Below are 21,506 nucleotides of genomic sequence, written 5' to 3' on the forward strand. Positions count from 1 at the left end.
TTAAATATTTGTTATATATATTATAACTCGACACTTGATAGAGAAATTTGAGGAAATGACCCTTAAAAAGGCCTTAAATGCGGGAAGTGCCAGATCATTATTTTTAATGCGCTGGTAACACTTTAATTTTTTTTTGACGAAAATGCACCAGTTGCGTCACGTAAAAAAAAAAAATATCTCGCGATTTCTGTTGCGTCACGCAACCTCCGACATGAGCAAAATCGTAAGAATATAGTAAAAGGGGTCACCAACGCTTTTTTTTAACGTTTTTTTTTAAGCGATGCACTTTACGCATTTAAGGTTGAGTGCCATTTCCTCAAATTTCCCCACTTGATATACATGAAATCTATATATATATAATGATGCTTAATTTTTAAAGTGTCCGGATTGCCGGGTCGAGAGCTGTGGTTAATTTGGATACTTGGGTCGGATTGTGGGTTGACCCGTTTTTAAATTTAAAACGGTTAAAAATAAAATTAAAAATGTTAGAGGTATGTTTTGAACTTGCAACCTAACAAAACAAGTACAACTCTTTAACCAACTAGGCTACAATGACTTTATATTTTAAATTCAACACCAAATTTGATAAACGCGAGACGTTTTAATATTAATATAAGTTCAACTTTTTAATTAACTAATATATAATGATGTTGAGTAAATGAATACTTGGGTCGGATTGTGGGTTGACCCACCCATAAACTTAAAACGGTTAAAAATAAAATTAAAATGTAATCTGTAATTTTTTTCACGATTTTTTATATTATTACTCGTGCAAATACACGGGCTAAATGCTAGTTATCTTATGAAAATACTTAAAATGTCAATTTATATTTTTTTTAATTCAAAATAAAATATGTAACTTATATCCACCACAATAAATATTTGTTTCAAATGTATTCCATCACAATTCTAAACACCAATTAAAAAATTATATTTTAATTAATTTATACTAAACTAAAATTTCAATAAAATATTAATTTGTAAATAAACATTTATAATAAAGTTATTTTTATTTTTAAGACAATACCAAATTACCAAGTAGTAACAGTCATCTCTCTCCTCCCGCCAACTAAAACCCTAGAAAGCTAAAACCTCTGCAAATCCAAATCCAGATCCACACCGTCAATTTCCATCTCCGATCAGATTTCCGGAGCATCTCGATCCATTTCCGACGCCGGCGAGATGGATGTAAACTAGTTCTCTCGTTAGATATTGTACAAGAATCATTCTAGGGATGTTCTATTCATACGCTAGAGGTTTCTCAGCTTGGAGGAGTCTCCGTCGATTTCGAACTGACTTTAGAGCTACTAATTTGTGGAATCATGTTGAATCTCCTGTTTCACTATCACCTGAATTGAGATCTCCGTTCAGAATCGTCGGAAACTACGGTAATGTTAAGTTTAATCAATCCGCTATGTTTTCTACATGTTGTAATCGTTGTTTCCTTTTCATTAATAGCTCCTTCATTCGCTAGTCTAGCTGAAAGTGGAAAATCATGCTCCAGTTTTTGTACGTTGTCTTCTCAAGATGACTTATCTGATAATGTTGCTGCTAAAAATAAGGCAAAAAAGGTTGATATCAACAAGGAAAGTAAGCCGATTGATTTCACAAAGATTGATATCAATTTGCTTCCAACAGTTCTTATTGTAGGGCGTCCAAATGTAGGCAAATCTGCATTGTTTAATCGGTGAGTTTTACTCTTGAAACTACTTATTTGTGTCATGTTAAGTATATAGTGAAACCTAGATGTTGTTAATGAGTATATAAGTACTGTATGTTAAAATTGTAGTCTTATTCGACGAAGAGAAGCACTAGTGTATAATACTCCAACTGACCATGTTACACGAGATATTCGAGAAGGGGTTGCAAAATTGAGTAATTTACGTTTTCGGGTGTTAGATTCTGCCGGTTTAGAAGCAGAAGCATCTAAAAATTCTGTTCTTGGAAGAACAACTGAAATGACGAGAAATGTGTTGGGAAAATGTCAGTTTGCTCTCTTACTCATGGATGCAAGGTTAGATTCAATCAATTTTGTTGAAGTTATTTTTTTGTTTTTATCTGAATAGTTTTTTATTTACCAGAGAGGGAATACATCACGAAGATATAAACGTTGGAAAGTGGATGAGGAAGAATGCTGCGGGAATCAAGACTATTATTGTGATGAATAAATCGGAATTGCTCAATGATTATGATGGATCAATTGAAATTGCTATTGCTGAAGCTAATATGTTAGGGTTTGGAAATCCTATTGCTTTATCTGCTGAGACTGGCCTTGGTATGACTGAACTATATGAAGCTCTTAAGCCGATGCTTGAAACCCATATGCTTCAAGTCCTTAATGGTGAGGATCTTGTATTCAAATAACCCTTTATCCAATCATGAATCAAAACAACTAAATTATCACAAGCCACAAACATAAGGTGAAAATGAAGTTTATGATCATTAGTTCACGGCACATCACAATGAAAACTCAAAAGCTTAAGAGTCAGCGCAATCAAGAAAAAACGTCAAAAAGAAATTGAATAATTTCATTGTCTTCATCAAACAAATTGAGTTTTCTCTCTTATTTATTTGTAGAAGCTTTATTTTACAGATCATGAAGATGAAGAGGAAACCAGTCATATCCCCGAAGAAGATGAGCTTTCTAAATTACCATTACAATTAGCAATTGTAGGAAAACCCAATGTTGGGAAATCGACATTGCTCAACAAAATTCTTGGAGAAGAGCGTGTTCTGGTTGGCCCAGAAGCTGGCTTAACAAGAGATTCAATTCGGGTTCATTTCGAATATGAAGGGAGAGCTGTATATTTGGTAAATACATTAATATCTTTCTCTTTGGTATGTTCTTTGATAATTGATCAAAATTTTAAAGGGTTTTTCGGTCTAGGTTGATACTGCAGGTTGGTTACCAAGGACGAAAGATGAGAAAGGACCATCATCCCTGAGTATAGTGCAATCAAGAAAAAATCTTATGAGAGCTCATGTAGTTGCTCTAGTCCTTGATGCTGAAGAGGTAAGTAAAATATACATTTGATTATTTTTGATAAAATGGCCAAATACCCTTTGACATGTTTTGGATGATTAGATTGCAAAAGCGAGAAAAAGCATGAAGCATGCTGAAGTAGTGATAGCGAGACGAGCTATTGAGGAAGGGCGTGGTTTGATTGTGATTGTGAACAAGATGGATCTTCTGAAAGGCAAACAAAGGGATCTTGTCATGAAAGCTGTTCCAGAAGAAGTACAGACAGTTATACCTCAGGTAACCGGAATACCAGTTGTTTTCATAGCAGCAGCAATGGAAGGTGGGACTGGTCAAATAGACGTTATGAACCAGGTTATTGAAACCTATGAAAGATGGTGTTCTAGGTTATCCACAGCCCATCTTAACCGTTGGTTGCGCAAGGTAAGCCTATGTTTTACAAACAAAATGAATTTTTACATAGATTAATTAACCTTATAGAAACTGATTTTTGTTACGTTTGATTGGCGTGGTTAGGTAATGAGTAGACATTCATGGAAGGATCAGTCTGCTCAGCCGAAAGTGAAGTATTTTACTCAGGTGAAAGCAAGGCCGCCTACATTTGTGGCATTTCTGGGTGGGAAATTGAAGTTGGCAGATACAGACATGAGATTCTTGACTAATTCTTTGAAGGAAGATTTCGAATTGGGTGGGATTCCTATTCGAATAATGCAGCGATCGGTTGAGAGAAACGCAGGAGCCAGAGGTGGCGGCAAGAACAGCAAGTCCAAGGCCGGGAAAGTGGAGAGGGTTACTTCAGACAAGAGAACTCTCATTACATCAAAAACTGAAACTGAAACTGAAATTTGATCAACTAATTATTATTATATATATGTATGTGCAATCTAAACTGAATTTTTGACCTAATTGTGTACATTCCTTTCTTACTCTTCTTCTTTTTCTTTAATTAAAGGAATTATGTATTTTGCAAACACTTTATTTATTTTTTTCATTTGTCATTTGTCATATTTTCTTATTTAGTATTAAAAAATTTAGGTACAGAAATATAATTGTTTATAAATAGGTCCTATAATTTCATTTTAAAACACCTATTTTGTCATATTTATTTATTTTTTGGAAAATTATTTGTGTTAATTTATAAATAAATATGTTAGAAAACAAAATATATTTATTTATATGTATGTTAAATAAATTAGACATAATAAACTATAATTGTTAGGTTGAATTTATTATTTTTAATATTTTAGAAGGGTTTAACTTTATTTATTTATAATAATATAATTTCTTAATATTTTATTATTTATATAATATTAAAAAAATAATTTATAGCATTTTATCAAAAAAAAAAAAAAATTCTTTAAATGATATAACAGTGTCCCGCGATGATTCTCGAAACATAACGGGATAGTAAAAAAAAGTTCGAAGTAAAATGGGCGAAGATGACATCTTAGTCTCCGTCTCACTCGTTGGCTTGGCTGAAAAAGGAAAAATTTTGAAAAAAGAGAAAAAAAATAAGGTTTTTCAGATAATACACGTCATTCTCTCTTCTAAATTCTTCTTATCATTTCTGAAAAAAAATATACAAACATACGGATTAATTTTCAAACCGGCTTTTCAGAACAAATCTCATAAAACGTCATAATAATAACATTATGAATGATACGCATCATGTTAGTACGATAATTAAAAATTTAATAATTTATTAAAAATAATCAGTATAATTAATCTAAACACTAAACACGTTGAAGGTATTATTAATTTTTCTCCATATTGAATGTGTGCAATTCCAATGTCCTGATTTGAAATATCATATGGTGAAGATAAAACTTTTTGACTATATATAGAAAAGTATATTACAACATAGATTAGAGAATGACTTAAAAAAAATCTCTAATAACATGTTTATTAGTGGGAAAAGCACTTGTACTAATCAAATATGGCCTTTTCAGCAGTTCAATAGAAACTATAAACACACACTACATTTTTACAATCAAATATGAACTGACAATGAAAGATTCATTAAACAAACCTCTTAGAATCAACCGAAAGTGATATAAGAGTGTCAAAATCATCGGGCATAAACCGGGGGGAGACCACCTCCTATAGGAGTAACTCCTGAAGTAGCCGAATTGTTAACCGTTCTACTGTCAAAGTTGATCCCAGCCAATTGCATAACACCTTCTATACCCCTCACCACTTCACTCATTGTCGGCCTATCGTCTGAAGAATCTCTAACACACGACATTGCCAGGTCTAGAAACTTCTCCAAGCCTCCGAGTGATGTGTCAAGTGTCGGGTCAAGAATTAGTTGTAGTTCATTTGGTGTATCCATTGCCATTCTAACCTCTTTCACTATGTGTTTCCCTTGTGCTATGGGAGCTCTGGCAGTTACCAGTTCCAACATTACAACACCAAAGCTATAGACATCGCTCTTGTCTGTTAATTGTTGTGTCATGTAGTACTCTGGATCCATGTATCCCTGCGTTTCAAAAATAGTCATTAAAAAGGATCAATCAAATGTATGGTATAGCGCAAGAACTCGTACTAACCAATGTTCCTTTTACTTGAGTGGTAACATGTCCTTTTAAACTGTCTGAAATAAGCTTAGACAAACCAAAGTCAGCAACTTTTGCATTCCAATGATCATCCAGTAAGATATTGTTTGATTTCACATCCCTATGTATAATTGGAGGATCAGCAAGTTCGTGTAGATAGGCCAAACCTCTAGCCGAGTCAAGGCCTATTCGGAGTCTCCTCATCCAATCCATACTAACCCCAGACTTCCCTGCAACCATTTTTCAGGCAAACAATATAACATTGGCCATTTTTGCTCATATGACGATTATATAAGTATCCAACCGAATTACCTGAAAGAGAGTCTCTGAGAGTCCCGTTTGGTACATACTCATAGACTAGCATTTGCTCACTTTGGTCATAACAAAAACCCACAAGAGCAACAACATTCTTGTGATGAATCCTTGACAGAAGCTCAATCTCAGTTTTAAATTCAAGGCTGCCTTGCATCGATCCCATCTGCGCTCTCTTGATAGCAACTGATTCACCCGAAGAAAGAATTCCTCGGTAAACCTGTTGATGTAAATGTACAAGGATGAAGTTTATTGTATATCACATTTACTAGCTGAAATACAACTTTGATCAGAAAAAGAGAGTTTATTCTATATGGATACCTTCCCATAGCCACCAGAACCTATACAATTAGCTTCTGAGAAATTATCTGTGCATTTCTTAACCTCTTGAAACGAGAACAATCTTGCTCCTCTTAACTGAGGAATGCCACCCCAACCTTTCTCCGGTGTCCAAGATGCTGCAATCACATTGAAATCATAATCAATCTCTAGTTAAAATATTTAACTATGAATATTTCTTACCAAAAGGATTCTGTTCGGTCGTTGCTTTCTTAGCTTTTCTCCTTTGATACACAGCATACACAGCTGCAGCCATTAATAATACCAAAAGAAAGGAGCCCGCAACTGCTGTTCCAACAATTATGCCAGTATTTGACGACCTTTTCACCCTAGCAAACATATCTAGACAAGAAACACACATGAAAAACGGGCTTAATTTCACGAGAGAAAAGAAACATAAAACCTTCATTTTTATAATACCTTCAAAGCAACAATAACTTGAATCAATAAAATAGAAGGGTCCAAACGTGTTCATCAAGAGAGGTGGTTGACGGTTCAGCAAGGTTCCAATGGAAGAAATTCCAGTGCGGTTGAACGAAACTTGACCGGATGGAAAGATTTGTGTTTCAAATCGAATGTAAGAATTTTCATCAGAAGTTGGATTAAACACGGTTACAGAATCAACAGGTAGACCGCTGGAGGTAAATACAGACATCAGGGTTCCTTCGAGTGAACTATAGATACTTGCATCATTGAGATTGGAGAAGGGGAATGCCATAAAATTTAGGGATCCAGAATAAGGCATGGCACATTTACAAGTTGGGCTCATTATCTCTTCTGAACTACACGCACTACGTGTGCAATTACTGGATGGTGAAAATGTAGAATTGATCCTCTGAATTCTGCAGTAGCTTGCTGATGCTCCTGATCCCACACAAACTGGGTTATTCATAAGTCTGCATAGAAAAGAAAGATAATAATAGAGATGAATTTAGGAGTAGATTGCAAGAAACTGGAAATCGGTTAAATGGAAGCAAAAGCCTCGAAAAACTGATAAAACTTACATGAGCTCTACTTGTGAATTACTTCCTGCATTTCCTGAAACATTAGTTATAGAATTGTTCTGCAAATCAATAAGTGTCAATTGGCTGCTAAATGTGGAGCCAATATTCAGAGTTCCATTAAGCTTGTTATTGCTTAACACCCTGTCATAATAGTTGAAAGTATCAGATTATGCAAATCTATGTCCCTTATTAAAAGAGTGACATGCAATTTATTCGAAATTTTCAATAATACTGAAAATCTGAAATTGTGAGACATATTTAGTAGATACTTACACAGATTGTAACTGTGGAAGGCTGAAGAGATTGCTAGGCACTTGTCCTTGAAGACTCGTGTTCTCCATATATCTGTATTTAGTAATAAATAAATCAAAAATTGCAACTTTCAGCTAGTCTTCAATTTTTTTTTTTATTTTAGGAAAATAACTCATTTTGCTTCCAGAACTTGCATTAAAGAATTGTTCTGCTTTCTCAACATATAAAATTGCTCAAAACTTACATTTCATTGTCGTTTTTGTTAACTTCGTTAAAATATGCACTTTAGAAAGAGAATAATATTTCAACCAATGACATAAAAATATTTTGTAAAGATGATTTATAAACTTAATGGATTTAACCAAAAAATGACAATGATAAATAATTTGAGCTATTTTTAAAAGTTTGAAAGCAAAATAAGCTTTGATGCAAGTTGAGGAAACAAAACAAACCTCCTACCATTAACAAAAACATAAGATATGGTATAGAGGAAGAGTATGCTTACAATGATGTCAATGTTGTGGTCTGAACGGTTGCAAACCATGTTCGGAAATCTGTTGCAGTAAAACTGTTGTTGCTCATGTCTCTGCACCCAGAGAATGGAAGTTCAGACTTTATTATTTCCAAGACTTGGAGATGGTTAAAACAAGATGATAAATGTAGCCAGACATACACTAATTGGAGAACATTCATGCTTTGGAGGTTGGGAATGGGACCTGTCAGATTATTATTGGACAAAAACCTGAAGAGAAATGATAAAAAAAAATTCCTTCAGAGATAGATCCGATGAACTTAAAGAGACAGTCTCTCAAGAAATAAATATGAACTCTAGTCACAAACAAAATGTCAAACATATATACAGCTCAGAAACACTTGTAAGATTGTTGAGATTATCAGGTACTGATCCAATTAGCGAGTTTCCATCCAGGCGTCTGTTTAAGAAAAACAAGTTAGTTAGCAAATGATATTTGAATAAAAAAATGTAAAGAATAAGGGCAGGGTGACCAAAGACACTTACACCACCTCAAGTGTTTGAACATATCCTAGAGTAGTAGGGATGCTACCACTAAGGTTGTTTTGGTTCAAAATCCTGTTCATCATAGGAAAACATAACTCACACTCTAACTCGGTGAATAGACCGGTATATTTCTCATTTCTGCAGCAAAAAAAACTTACACATGTATCAGTTTCATGTTTGGACTGAAGAGTTTGCTTGATATGTTCCCAGTGAGCTGATTCATCCCCAGATGACTGCAAACCATTTCACAAAGAGTTCTAATATGAAAGACAACAAAATTAAGAAGAAAAAAAGTAATTTATATGTTAAAGCGATAATACACATACAAGTGTTTTGCAATCACTAGCTTATCAAGACCAGATACATCCCCAACAGAAATTGGAATATCCCCATTAAGTTGGTTATCTGTTAGATCTAGCCAGACAAGATTCGTTAAACTACCAATTGAAGGTGGAATTGGTCCACTGAATCTGTTGGAGCTCAGAGATCTGCAGACAATGACAATATAAATGAAAGTCCATGTTTAAATGTATATGTTTGATATTAAAAACGCCTTACAAATAAAAGAGTTGCTTAAGAGATCCAATTGAGTTAGGAATGGGACCAGATAAGCCGCAGCTCACGAGGATTCTACATTGAAGCGAGGTCTATCAGTTCAAACAAAGAAGAGAGAGAGAGAGAACAAATATAACTATTAGGCATACAGTCAGACATTTCTTACAAGAATGTAAGATTATTCAAATTTCCAATTGATGAAGGAAGAGCTCCAGTCAAACCCCTATTATTGGACAGATCCCTGAATTGGAAAGGAAAGATGATGTTAAGGTTTAGGCCTTCTAGAAAGTAAATGATCAGGCAGGTGATTTTATGCTAATGAATTGAACTAATTATACTCTCCAAGGTGGTATTTCTACTAACATCCCTTTCTAAGATCACATTCTTCCACATAAAACAAGACTTTTGATGTTTTAAAGAAAAATAAACTAGTTTCTTTCTGAATTTGAATAAGGATTCGATCTTTCTTGAACCTCTCTAGGATACAAAGCAACTAGTAGTGATGGTCCTATATTGCACCAGCAAAAACTGACATAATTGACTAAAATGTAATTTTGCACATTGATAACATAACTGGCTTGCAACAGCTTCAATGAAAGCCTATAAATTCTACAATTCCAGCTATTTTGGAGTGAATAAAATCCCCTGAAGCATTCTAATTTATGCATGCCTTCACTTTTCAAAAAAAGAAGAAGATAACTCTCTAAATATGTCTTAACCCAGGAAAGAAGCACAATTTTGTATTTGACAAAGTATACAAGGAAGAATTCTCTCGATCTTAATGGAATCTGATCATCACTACTTTTTATTTTTCTTGAATTTGTTTTAAATAAAAATAAACTAGTTTCTTTCTGAAATTGAATAAGGGCTCAATCTTTCATGGAATCCTGAGCATCTCTAGGATACAGAGCAACTACCAGTGATGTTCAATGAAATGTAATATTTCTGACAAAATTGATTAAAATGTAACTTTTCTGGCTTGCATCAGCTTCAATGAAAAAGCCTATAATGTCTAAATGCTAGTTATTTTGGAGTGAATAAAAGCCTAATTTAACCTTAAAGCATGAACAATGAATCTAGATAAATAACAATTACAGTATATGCATGCTTTAACTTTCAAAAAATATGTATATTTCTAAATATGGCCATAAACCAAGAAATAATCAAAACTTTATGTTCGACAAAGTATATAAGGAGAGACATAAAGAAGAAGCCAACATGTACTGCAATGCAGTCAGCGCCGATAAGTCGCTTGTCAAAGTACCCGTCAAATTATTGCCTGATAAAATCCTGCAACAGAAAATTACCAAAGTTCATAGATTTATGAAACAACCTTCAAAAAAGAATGTCACGAGTTTCAAACAAATGGTTACAGTACATTGAAGTTACTCGAGAATTGATGCAAGTAATCCCTTCCCAACCATTTCCACAAGGATCTACTCCAGTCCAGCTGGAGGGAATATTTTGCCAGTTAGACTTGATTGCAAGTAAAGCAGACTCTGCACAAAAGTATCAGTCAGTGTTCCAAGCCTTTAGTAACCCTAGACCAAATTAACTCTAGCAAATAAAGATTACAGAAGGCAAAAATGAAGCTGATTATGAGAAGAAGGTATTGTTTAGCCCTTTTAATCTTTCAGCAAAAAAAGACAGAATGTTTGATCCACATAAGGAGAGGAAAACTAGTATTGCCTTCCAAAACTCAAATCCAGATTTCTAAAGTTCCATCTGTTCAATAAGAACATAATGACACAACATATCTAACGTAATAAGCTTACGATCATTTGGGTCTGTGATAGCCACCACAGCAAGAATGTTAAGGAAAATCATGAAGAAACAAGCATCATTTCTCAAACCCATTTCCCTGGAAAATACCCAAAGGATCTTGCAAATACTATTACAAATTTAGGATTGAAATGGTTGAATGATTGAGTTGTTTCTTCAGAAAGATCTCTCACAAATTGCAGAACTGGACAATTCCATGATGATGATTCAAGGATAACTTCCAGAAAACTCAAATGAGACGGGGTTAACAATAAAACCTCGACGAAGGGATTAATAAAATAAGCCATAATAATAAATGCATTGAAACTGTCTTGGTCGTACCGATGACCAGCAGATGATAGCTGATTTCTTTAAACATATCCATCTTTATCATTTAACACTTAAAATAATCGACAAGGTGACCTAGGATCTGATAGATTGATTGTTTATTAGTTAATTACTTTTTTCTTTGGAATCATCCAACTGATTCCATCCAAAAGAAGACGAACAAGACCTGACCAAATCATTACCTAAAAGTAGCGGAAACTTCGAAATTGAGTAAAAACTGGACGGCTAACTTCCCGACAAGAATACTTACCTCATTGCCGGCGGCCAATTTTCTACTTTCAGCCGAATGCCGATTACCTGCTACAAACTGATAATTCACGCGCGAAAACCCTTACGCCCGTTTAACTTTCTCTTTTTTTTTTTCAGTTTATTTATTTACATTATGTTTAGATAAAACTCAGTAATTGGATTTTTTAAAGTTTATTTACGAGTATTTATAAATTATATATATATATTTGTTTATAGACTAAATAGTAAAATTGAGACTCCTTATTTTTCAAGGTCTTTTTTTAAATATCATAATTATAAATTTTTTATTATTAAAATTATATTAAGATTTTATCTTTTAACGGGTTTAAACAATGTCAACTTATTATCTACGTCATATTTATAAATAAATAATTAAATAAAATATTTATATCACTAGTTAAACTATATAATTTTAACAAATCAATAATTTACTATAAATTCTTTAAAATTGGATAGTCAAACTAAATTGTGCAACTAGAAAACTGATAACAGAACCGTAGCTCATTTTATCGGCTAACCGATTCTAGTGATTCGTTTAATCGGTTTTTTACCAATTAAACGATTCTTTTCAGTTAAATTCTTTTTCTACGTAAACCGATAATAATTTTGTTGTATTATTTATTTTGTAAATATACCGATAATAATTTAGTATTATTATTTATTTTGTAAATATGAAATATATTATAAAATTTAATAATTTATATCTTAATTTTTTTTTATTTTATAAAATTATAGTATTTAATAATCAGTATATATTAACAAAATAGTATCTAGAGATGACGTAACTAATAGTTTTTAAAAAAATAAATAATTATAGAGTTTTCCTCTTAGTTTTTTTTTTAAACTTAATTTTTCAATTAATTCATTTTTTTCACCATTTACCTTAAACATCAACTTGTCCAATTGATGAAATTAATTTAATATTTAATTTAAAATTTTGAAATATTTTTCCCGATTAAATTTATTAATTGATAAAACCGATAGAAAGTAAAATCAATACTAATACCGGTCGGTCAACCGGTTTGTAAAATAAAGGACAAAATTAGACTTAAACAGAACCGTTTAATCGGTTAATCAACCAGTTGAATACAATTTAAAATTCTGGTTAGCTAAAATTTAGTAGTTAAATTAGTGATATAAATATTTTATTTATAAATACAACTTAAATAATAAGTTAATAACATTTGAAATCATTAAAATCAAATCTGATTTTGTATAATTTAAAAAGAAGAAGCCAAAAAATTGTGAAGTATAAAAGAAAATATCTAAAATCTCTCTTAGTTTTCAATAAAAATGCATAATTCAATCTTTGTTTGTATATAAAAAAAATTATGTAATCTGTCTTCTAATGACATCAAGTAAGTTAGTCACACATGAAAAATCTTGAGATGTGGAATCTGAATTTACGAAACTATCTCTGTTACAACCTTTTTTTTAATCAATTTGTAACTTAGGATTCACTTTCCCCAAATTAATTAATTCATAAAAATTAATCCAGTGGATTGGTTTTAGTCAATGGACCAGATAAACCATTTTGCCATGACATCATTGGTATAAACCTGTACCAATTATAATTTTACAATTGATAGTTACATAATTAAAAATATATTATATATTACATTAGGCAAATAAATTTACAATCGGGTCCAAGGAGTTACATTTCAATAAATAGAAAATAGAGTAACATGGACACGAATTTATATTAGGGTGGAGTTATACTCAAGTCTATTCTGAAATAAAAATACAATAATAATAATAATAATGTAACATAACCACTATTTTTTTTTTTTTATTTAGTTCACTATTTTTCAAATACACCCCAACTTTACTCTATGAATCGAGATTAGTATTTAATACTTATTAATCATATTTAAGAAATTTAAACTAGATGTGAATCCTACAAATAAGTCATTATCTCAATAGTTTCCAAAGAATGAAACTTCCCTGATAGATACTGCCTCCTCATGATTAAGTCAATAATCAATTTTATAATGATATCATCTAGGCAGGCATTATCTTATTTAAAAACTTTATTATTATTTATCAAGAATTTGTTTAAATATCTGAATAATTTTTATTTTTATTCAAAACTCATATACTCTATTCTATTTTTTTTTAAACCTCTATTCACTTTATTTGTTAACTAAATACTAAAACAAACTTATTTTATTTTTATAAAATATGAATATTAAATACAAACAAAATTATAACTATGCAACTAATTAAAAACTCAAATGAGTTACTTTTCATCAAACATTTTTTTAAATAAATAAAAAAAACAATTAACCAACCTCAAAAATAAAAATAAAAATTTATTTAAAATTTTAAGTAGTATAATATTTCTTTTGTATTTATATTTGATTAAATGAATATACAGTTAAAAACATAATTTATTTTATTATATATAGAGATCATTCTCAACTAAGGGTGCGATTCGGTTCGGTCGATTTATTGACCGAAATACACATTCAAATCGTTGACGTCGGTTTATTAAATTTAAATCGTTGGTTTGTCGGTTTAAATTGGTTCGATTTGAACGATTAGAAAATCGGTTTGATTTTTTTAATCGATTTGATTTATTAACAAATTTATTAAAATAAATTATATATTTATCCATAACAACCCGTACATATTCATGAACGAATAACATTCGATAACATAATTTATAAATTATTAGCATAATTTTTAAAACATAAATACATTGTACTAAGATTTTTTTTTTTATAAAACATCACAACTAATAATTATAATACATTATTCATCGTTATCGGTTCAAACTTTTAACGGTTTATTACACCCTTAATCCCAATATAGGCACCATGCTATAGACATATTTGTAATTCTCAACATATATATTAAAACACCAATATTAAGTTCTTAGATCTAATTTAATCTTAACAAAAAGAAACATATTTATCATTAGATCCTTTATTCTCATGTTTAGTATAGCACCACCTCGTATAACATCCTCAGTTTTCTCCTCGCAGCTGTTTCATGAAGTCTGCTTCATTTGTATGCATTATCTGAATCTCATCAAAAGAAAAACCAATAATTATTATAAGCAATTATCTACCCACAAAAAAAAACGAGAGAAAGAGACAGGGAAGTCGAGTCCATGCCATGGCAGGAAAATCTGGCTGGTTTTCGGGCAGAGCATTTAGGAAAGCAGGTAACTCGTTATATCCATCGTAGCATCTCGATAAAACGGGATATTTTGTCTGTTGATTCCAAATGCAAACAAATAAGTTACAAATAAGTGAAACATGAGTTTCTAAGATGTATACAAATGGTGTTTACCATGTCTATACTGAACCTCAAGATAGCTGCATGGATTTGAGGTGCTAGAAACACATCTCCCTGTAAACTCAACCAAAATTTTCTTAAATTTGAAAGAATTGATCTATCGATCCTCCAATGTAATCAATACAGGATTTAAGAGAAGAAACAAACCAAAGCAATTTCATCTCCGGTTACATATTTCCCAGCATGATCATGCAATAGATTCTCAAGAGCTGTAACAAAAGAAAACCAACTTTCTAAAGTCATATGCATGTCTCATTGTACCCAAAACCAAACTGAGAAATTTTACCAGACAATCCCTTCTCAATTTGGGCTTTAATCCAAGCAATTTTTTCGTCTAGGCTAATCTTGTCGTCCATAAATTTCTGGACACAAGCAAGAGCAGAAGAACATCAAATAATGGCTATGCTTGCTACATTGGTTCTAGAGTTCTAGTTTAGAATATATAAAGGATTGAACAAGAACACTAACATTTCCACCTAGATTCTGAAATGGTTGAATGCTCGAGCAAACAATGGTTGCAACCTGAAAATGCCGAACTTATGATATATAAAGAATCACTGCACGAAGATAGGATGAAGAAAAAATGTGGTCTGTTTGATTTCTCAATCGAGGCCAAAATCAGACCTGATAGTTAATTGCTCTTTTCTGAAGATCATCAGGTAACAATGGATGTTGAGGATACTTCTCCTCAAGATACTGTAAATTCATTAACATAAAGATCAAACTAATGTCATCATCTTCAAGAACAGAATCAGTACTCTGTTTAAACTCACCAGTGCAATAGCAAAACTATCTGCAACTACTATGTCATCATCAACCAATGCAGGAACAAAACCAATTGGATTGATTTTCAAATACTCTATTCACAGAGAAATGACAAGTTTTATGTCAATACATCACTGAATTGGCAGGATTTACATAATTTCATAAGAATTAAAGCGAGAAATTGAAATCGGAAGGTCAAACTAGAATTAGTTCCGATCGTAAGTAGGTTCAATCTCAATCGAATAAGATTAGGTCAATAAACAGTCAAAGGCAACGGAAAACTCACCTGCTTTCCGATGTTCTCCTTGATACAAATTAACGGTGATAAGGTCATATTCGAGACCTAAATAGATGAATAATAGATCGATTTAACAGAAAGGAAGATGAGAAAGTGAAATTAAGACTTGATGAACATGAATCGAATTAACCTTTCAAGTTGAGAGCGAATCGAATTCGGAAAGAACAAGAGCTTCTCCAGAAAGAATAAAGTTTAAGTTTCTTTGCTTGGCCATCATCAGTAGACTGTACATCAACATGCAAACTGCTGTAGAGTATAATATTATTGAGCTTGAATTGAAAGAGAGAGAGAAACACTCACCATGATCACTACTACAGAAGCTCAATCTGGACTGGATAAGAATCTTCTCTAATTATTTGGCTTCAGAGTCAATCCGAGTACTCATTAGAGTCATTTGTAAGACTTGTATATTATGTATACTCGCCTGCAGTTAATAACAATGTTCTTAATATTTTAATAGAGGCATTATTTAAAGATACATATTTAAACTTAGATTAACTATTAGATACATTTTAAAATGAAATAAATAAACAAAGGGTGGAATAAGATTTTTTAAATTGTCAAAAGTTAAAATAGACACATGAGAAATAGCATCTACCGAGTCTCTTTCTCACGTATAACTAAACACCGAACCAAAAACAAAATTTCTAAAAACGCGTTTAACATACCTAATATTTTTCTTTTGTAATTTCGAAAATCCTTTATAAAAAAAATCGATTTTTGGCGTTAAAATATTAGTCAAAAATAATATGGGTGTTAATTATTATTCCCGAAAATTTACGAGTTCGACAATTAGTTAGGCAACGTGTTTGTACTATTTTATTATTTACATGTTTTTGTGACTTTTTTTATTTTCTAATATAATAATTGTGTTTAAATAATTCTTATCAATTTTTCTAATATATATAACCATTTTAAAAAATAGTTTAGAAACAAACGGTAAAATAAAACAGCAACGACTTAAAACATATTCATTAATGGCCGAAAAAATTTTGAGGCTTTTTATTGGGGGTTAATTGTAATTTGGAACATCTTCTTTTGAACCTCACAATTTGAGACTTCTTATCGGAGGTCAATTACAATTTGGGACATCTTCTTTTGAAACTCACAATTTATGGCTCCTTATTGGAGCCAATTGCAATTTAAGACCTCTTCTTTTGAGCCTCACAATTTTGGTTCCGTATTGTCAGGTTTCTACAAGATGGGGTTTTGTCATAACAGACATGGACGTCCGTCAAAATATGTATTACGTTGTCTTTATAATTAAAAAATGAATAGTGACACATAATTTTAAGATCCCGTCAAAAAATGAGGTATGACGATCTATTACAAATTTGAGTGACGATGATACAAGAGGATGTGCTTAGGTACACGGAATCGATCATTCTCTGTTTATGTGTTGATATTAAATTTTTAATTATAAAGGCCACTTAATATATTATTTTTTTGGACGTCCATATCCGTTAAGACAAAATTTCATTATGTACAAACTTGACAATGCGGAGCTCTAAAGTGTGAGATTCAAAAAAAGAGATCCCAAATTGTATTTAGTCCCAAATAAAAAACCCTAAATTGTGAGGTTCGAAAAATGAGGTCTCAAATTACAATTAACCCCAATAAAGAGTCTCAAATTATGAAATTCAAAGAAGATGACCCAAATTATAATTGACACCAAATAAGGAGCCATAATTTGTTATTTTGGTCATTCATTAAATTTGAAATAAAATAATTTTTTTCAATTGAAATTTTATTTTTTCTCTATAAAAAAAGGTTATTGAGAAATTAATTTAGGATACATAATTGTCTTTATGGAGGACCTTCTAAATTCTTAAACTCCTTTGCATTTCCAATTTTACTTTTCAATTAATTTTTATTATTATTTCTTTATCATTATAAAAGTTTTCTTTGAATGATATAGAATTTTAACTATAAAAATCAAACATTGCTTGCAATTTAATCAAACAGTTGCATTCTAGAAACCAAATAAAACAAATCCTATGGTCAAACTATTGGATTGAGGAAATATTGGTCAAATTAAATAAGGATTTTATTCTATTCAAATTTTGGATAAGAATAAGATGCTTTATTCCTTAGTAGAGTTATTGTTTTGACTTTTCTTAATTTATTTATTTTCTTATTAATCTAGTATTTTTTTTTTTTTATCATGTAATGAGTATTTTTATTATTTTTCTTGTATCATAATATCTAATTAAATTATAGTGTTCTTAATGATATAGTTTGAAGTTTATGCATTTTTTATTATAATATAGAGAAACCATTCCCAATATAGGCATGCTTAAGAGTTCAGACATATTTGTAACTCTCAATATTATGTTATTAGATCTAATTTAATCTCAACAAAAAATAATATACTTATCATTAAATCCTTTATTCTCATCTATAGCATAGCACGATCTCGTGTAACATCCTCAGTTTTCACCTCTCGCTTCATTTGTTTGCAATATCTGAATCTCATCGAAAGAAATACCAAGAATTATTATCAGCTATTATCATCAATCCCCTTTATGAAACAGGTGAAATACACAAAAAGAAAATGAAAGAAATAGATAGGGAAGTCGAGTCCTTGCCATGGCAGGAAAATCTGGTTGGTTTTTGGGCAGAGCATTTAGGAAAGCGGGTAACTCGTTATATCCATCGTAGCATCTCGACAGAACGGGGTATTTTGTCTGTTAAATCCAAATGCCAACAAATAAGTTACAAATATGTGAAGAATGAGTTTGTAAGATTTATACAAATGGTGTTTACCATGTCTACATTGAACCTCGAGATAGCTGCATGGATTTGAGGTGCTAGAAACACATCTCCCTGTAAACTCAACCAAATTTCCTTTAATTTGAAAGAAATTTATCGATCCTCTAATGTACTGATTTCATGATTTAAGAGAAGAAACAAACCAAAGCAATTTCATCTCCGGTGGCATATTTGCCAGCATGATCATGCAATAGCTTTTCAAGAGCTGTAACAAAAGAAAAACAACTTTCTAAAGTCATATGCATGTCTCATTGTACCCAAAACCAAACCAAACTGAGAAATTTACCAGACAAGCCCTTCTCAATTTTGGCTTTAATCCAATCAATCTTCTCGTCTAGGCTAATCTTGTCGTCCATAAATCTCTGTACACAAGCAAGAGCAGAAGAACAACAAATGATGGCTATGCTACATTGGTTCTACACTTCTAGTTTAGATTATATAAAGGTTTGACCAAGAACACTAACATTTCCACTTAAATTCTGAAATGGTTGAATGCTTGAGGAAACAATGGTTGCAACCTGAAAATGTATAAAGAATCACCACATGAAGATATGATGAAGAAATCCAGGCCAAAATCAGACCTGATAGTTAATTGCTCTTTTCTGAAGATCACGAGGTATCAATGGATGTTGTTGAGGATATTTCTCCTCAAGATACTGTAAATTCATTAACATAAAGATCAAACTAATGTCATCATCTTCAAGAACAGAATCAGTACTCTGTTTAAACTCACCAGTGCAATTGCAAAACTATCTGCAACTACTATGTCATCATCAACCAAAGCAGGAACAAAACCAATTGGATTGATTTTCAAATACTCTATTCACAGAGAAATGACAAGTTTTATGTCAATACATCACTAAATTGGCAGGATTTACAGAATTTCATAGGATCAATCTCAAGCTCAAACTAGAATCAGTTGTTCAGATCGCAAGTAGGTTCAATCTGAAGCAAGCGAACAAGATTAGGTCAATATTCAGTGAAAGGGAAACGGAAAACTCACCCGCTTTCCGATTTTCTCCTTGAAACCAATTAATGGTGATAAGGTCATATTCGAGACCTGAAGAGAGAGATAATAGATTGATTTAGCAGAAAACAAGGTGAGAAAGTGAAATTAAGACTTCATGAACATGAATCGAATTAACCTTTCACATTGAGAGCGAATCGAATTCGGAAAGAACAAGAACTTCTCCAGAAAGAGTACAGTTTCAGCTTCTTTGCTTGGCCATGGCCATGGCCATCATCAGTAGACTGTAGAGAATTTGAATTACTACGTCTGTACAGTACATCATCATCAACATGCAATTTGGAAATTGAAAGAGAGAGAAACACTCACCATGATCACTACAGAGCTCAATTTGGACTGGAATGAACTTCAGTCTTAATTATTTTGCTCTATATTGAGTTTATTTGTATAGCTTTATTTCAATAATTTAATCATTTAAACATCCATTTTAATTTATTGAGTATGTTATATTAAATCCATTTTTGAATGTTTAAGAATAGTTAAACATAACTACAAATAAAGACAAAGTAAGAAAAATAAGAATACAACAACGTTACCAAATAAGTTATTGAACTCGTAAATATTTGAGAATAACGATTATTGTCAAAAGTTTAGCTATTATGTATAATGAGCTTGTTTTACTGCTACTATTGGTAGAGATGTCTGAGTTAAAGACATGTTTGATCATCGATCTAATTGTTTTAATAGCTAAAATAAATATAGAAAATATTAAATATTATAGAGAGTTCGTTCCATAATAAAATTTACTTTTGGTAGAACGCAAACAAATTCGTCAGAATCAGCTAGGATCCTCTCTAATCAAAATTCTCTTGTGCCCCCTCACAAAAAGGTTGTAATTATTAAAATAATTACAATTTTAACCCTCCATGTGAGAGGGCACATGAGAATTTTGGTAATGGAGGATCATAATTACGTCTGAACAAAATGTTATGCGTTGTCGAAATATTGATAGTTTTAATGTGGGGCATTATTACAACTTGTACGCTAAGATTATTTAATATACTTTTTGTTAGATGAAACTTTATGAGCAAAAAATTTCATCCAATATATTGTTCTTTGGATGAACGTTAATAATGGTGAAATTCTTATGTATGATATTTGAATAAAAAAATTGTATTATGGTTAATCGTATGTGTCACGAGAAGGTTGAATCGGTAATTCACTTACTTTTGAATTATCGATGGGTGAGTAGTATCTAGAGTATTTTGTGAAGTATTATTGAGATTCATTGGGTGATGCCCGAGTCTTTGGTAGTTGCTCGAAAGTTTGAATTGTTGCGACTGATATGGTTGACATACATATTTGGGTTATTATCTCAATTATTTTTTGGTAAACTATATAATTAGAGAGAAAACGTCGACTTTCAATGATTGTAGACGTTTGATGTGTATTATTCATAATGTTATTATTATGACGATATTTTAGATTCGTTTCAGAAAACCAGTAGAGTCCGTCGGGAAGTTAATCGTTCTTCTCGAGAACTTACGAGATTGATAACCTATTGAATAACGTTTTTTAACATAATGTTTTGTCGTTGTGCTTAAACGATATTTATAATTTTAAAATTTTAATATACATTGACATTTTAAAAAAAATAACGATTAACTCTTCAACGATTTCACCGACTTTTCCGAACGAATCACAAAAAATGTCATAATAATAACATTGTGAGTTATACGAATTGAAAGACTACTTTATTATTTAAAACTATATATATATATATTAAAATATTTTAAAACATATTCATTAATTGCATTTAATTTTTTTTTCTATTTTCTCTATAAAATAATTGCATTTAAACTATATATAACTCTTTTGCATTTCCTATTTTTACTTTTCAATTAAGTATTTTATTATTATTTCTTTATCATTTTAATTCTGTTGTTTCTATATGACTTTTTTTTAAAATTATTATTATTTCTTTATCATTTTAATTCTGTTGTTTATATATGACTTTTTATTTTTTAA

The 21,506-nt window shown here is 31.3% G+C and overlaps 3 protein-coding genes across 5 annotated transcripts; 1 reads left to right on the forward strand and 2 right to left on the reverse strand.

The window, feature by feature from the left end:
- Positions 1-1,039: 1,039 nt before the first annotated feature.
- Positions 1,040-3,911, forward strand: LOC124941333 (GTPase Der). The gene is made up of 8 exons (XM_047481635.1): positions 1,040-1,388; positions 1,459-1,687; positions 1,790-2,014; positions 2,082-2,341; positions 2,594-2,811; positions 2,888-3,013; positions 3,086-3,403; positions 3,497-3,911. The coding sequence occupies exons 1-8, from the start codon at positions 1,235-1,237 to the stop codon at positions 3,827-3,829; spliced, it is 1,863 nt and encodes a 620-aa protein (XP_047337591.1). The 5' UTR covers positions 1,040-1,234; the 3' UTR covers positions 3,830-3,911.
- Positions 3,912-4,797: 886 nt separating this feature from the next.
- Positions 4,798-10,579, reverse strand: LOC124942425 (leucine-rich repeat receptor protein kinase HPCA1-like). The gene is made up of 18 exons (XM_047482930.1): positions 10,394-10,579; positions 10,234-10,305; positions 9,182-9,256; positions 9,019-9,090; positions 8,787-8,948; positions 8,619-8,693; positions 8,461-8,532; positions 8,303-8,374; positions 8,116-8,184; positions 7,948-8,028; positions 7,464-7,535; positions 7,191-7,331; positions 6,607-7,082; positions 6,370-6,528; positions 6,169-6,305; positions 5,848-6,067; positions 5,530-5,765; positions 4,798-5,459 (listed from the first exon to the last, which is right to left on the reverse strand). Coding segments are annotated over exons 1-18 (2,604 nt in total). The 5' UTR covers positions 10,396-10,579; the 3' UTR covers positions 4,798-5,048.
- Positions 10,580-14,211: 3,632 nt separating this feature from the next.
- On the reverse strand, positions 14,212-19,874 carry LOC124942105 (glutathione S-transferase zeta class-like). 3 transcript variants are annotated; one of them, XM_047482525.1, is made up of 11 exons: positions 19,848-19,874; positions 19,657-19,762; positions 19,515-19,571; positions 19,245-19,330; positions 19,093-19,167; positions 18,976-19,029; positions 18,798-18,873; positions 18,655-18,716; positions 18,506-18,565; positions 18,328-18,426; positions 14,212-14,396 (listed from the first exon to the last, which is right to left on the reverse strand). In XM_047482525.1, exons 1-11 carry the CDS (start codon positions 19,848-19,850, stop codon positions 14,343-14,345), a joined length of 732 nt encoding a protein of 243 aa, XP_047338481.1. In that variant the 5' UTR covers positions 19,851-19,874; the 3' UTR covers positions 14,212-14,342. The 3 variants fall into 3 exon arrangements, with proteins under 3 accessions (XP_047338481.1, XP_047338483.1, XP_047338482.1); XM_047482527.1 differs by lacking the exons at positions 18,328-18,426; positions 18,506-18,565; positions 18,655-18,716; ... (4 more) ...; positions 19,515-19,571; positions 19,657-19,762 and adding exons at positions 14,493-14,591; positions 14,671-14,730; positions 14,824-14,885; ... (4 more) ...; positions 15,728-15,784; positions 15,870-15,963 and having other exon boundaries at positions 19,848-19,856; XM_047482526.1 differs by lacking the exons at positions 18,328-18,426; positions 18,506-18,565; positions 18,655-18,716; ... (5 more) ...; positions 19,657-19,762; positions 19,848-19,874 and adding exons at positions 14,493-14,591; positions 14,671-14,730; positions 14,824-14,885; ... (5 more) ...; positions 15,870-15,963; positions 16,040-16,153.
- Positions 19,875-21,506: the final 1,632 nt, after the last annotated feature.

The sequence above is a fragment of the Impatiens glandulifera genome, chromosome 6 (genome assembly GCF_907164915.1).
Source record: "Impatiens glandulifera chromosome 6, dImpGla2.1, whole genome shotgun sequence".
NCBI lineage: Eukaryota > Viridiplantae > Streptophyta > Magnoliopsida > Ericales > Balsaminaceae > Impatiens > Impatiens glandulifera.

What these genes read in the sequence shown, in the direction of transcription:
- LOC124941333 (XM_047481635.1), top strand. Translation starts at nt 1,235, where the DNA reads ATGTTCTATTCATACGCTAGAGGTTTCTCAGCTTGGAGGAGTCTCCGT. An exon ending in CAGAATCGTCGGAAACTACG is followed by an intron (nt 1,389 to 1,458) that starts GTAATGTTAAGT and finishes TTTCATTAATAG; the next exon opens with CTCCTTCATTCGCTAGTCTA. An exon ending in CTCTTACTCATGGATGCAAG is followed by an intron (nt 2,015 to 2,081) that starts GTTAGATTCAAT and finishes TTTATTTACCAG; the next exon opens with AGAGGGAATACATCACGAAG.
- LOC124942425 (XM_047482930.1), bottom strand. An exon ending in GACCGAACAGAATCCTTTTG is followed by an intron (nt 6,306 to 6,369) that starts GTAAGAAATATT and finishes ATGTGATTGCAG; the next exon opens with CATCTTGGACACCGGAGAAA. An exon ending in GTTCTGGTGGCTATGGGAAG is followed by an intron (nt 6,068 to 6,168) that starts GTATCCATATAG and finishes TTACATCAACAG; the next exon opens with GTTTACCGAGGAATTCTTTC.
- LOC124942105 (XM_047482525.1), bottom strand. An exon ending in ATAGTTTTGCAATTGCACTG is followed by an intron (nt 19,168 to 19,244) that starts GTGAGTTTAAAC and finishes ATGAATTTACAG; the next exon opens with TATCTTGAGGAGAAATATCC. An exon ending in AACCAGATTTTCCTGCCATG is followed by an intron (nt 14,397 to 18,327) that starts GCAAGGACTCGA and finishes GATGAGATTCAG; the next exon opens with ATAATGCATACAAATGAAGC.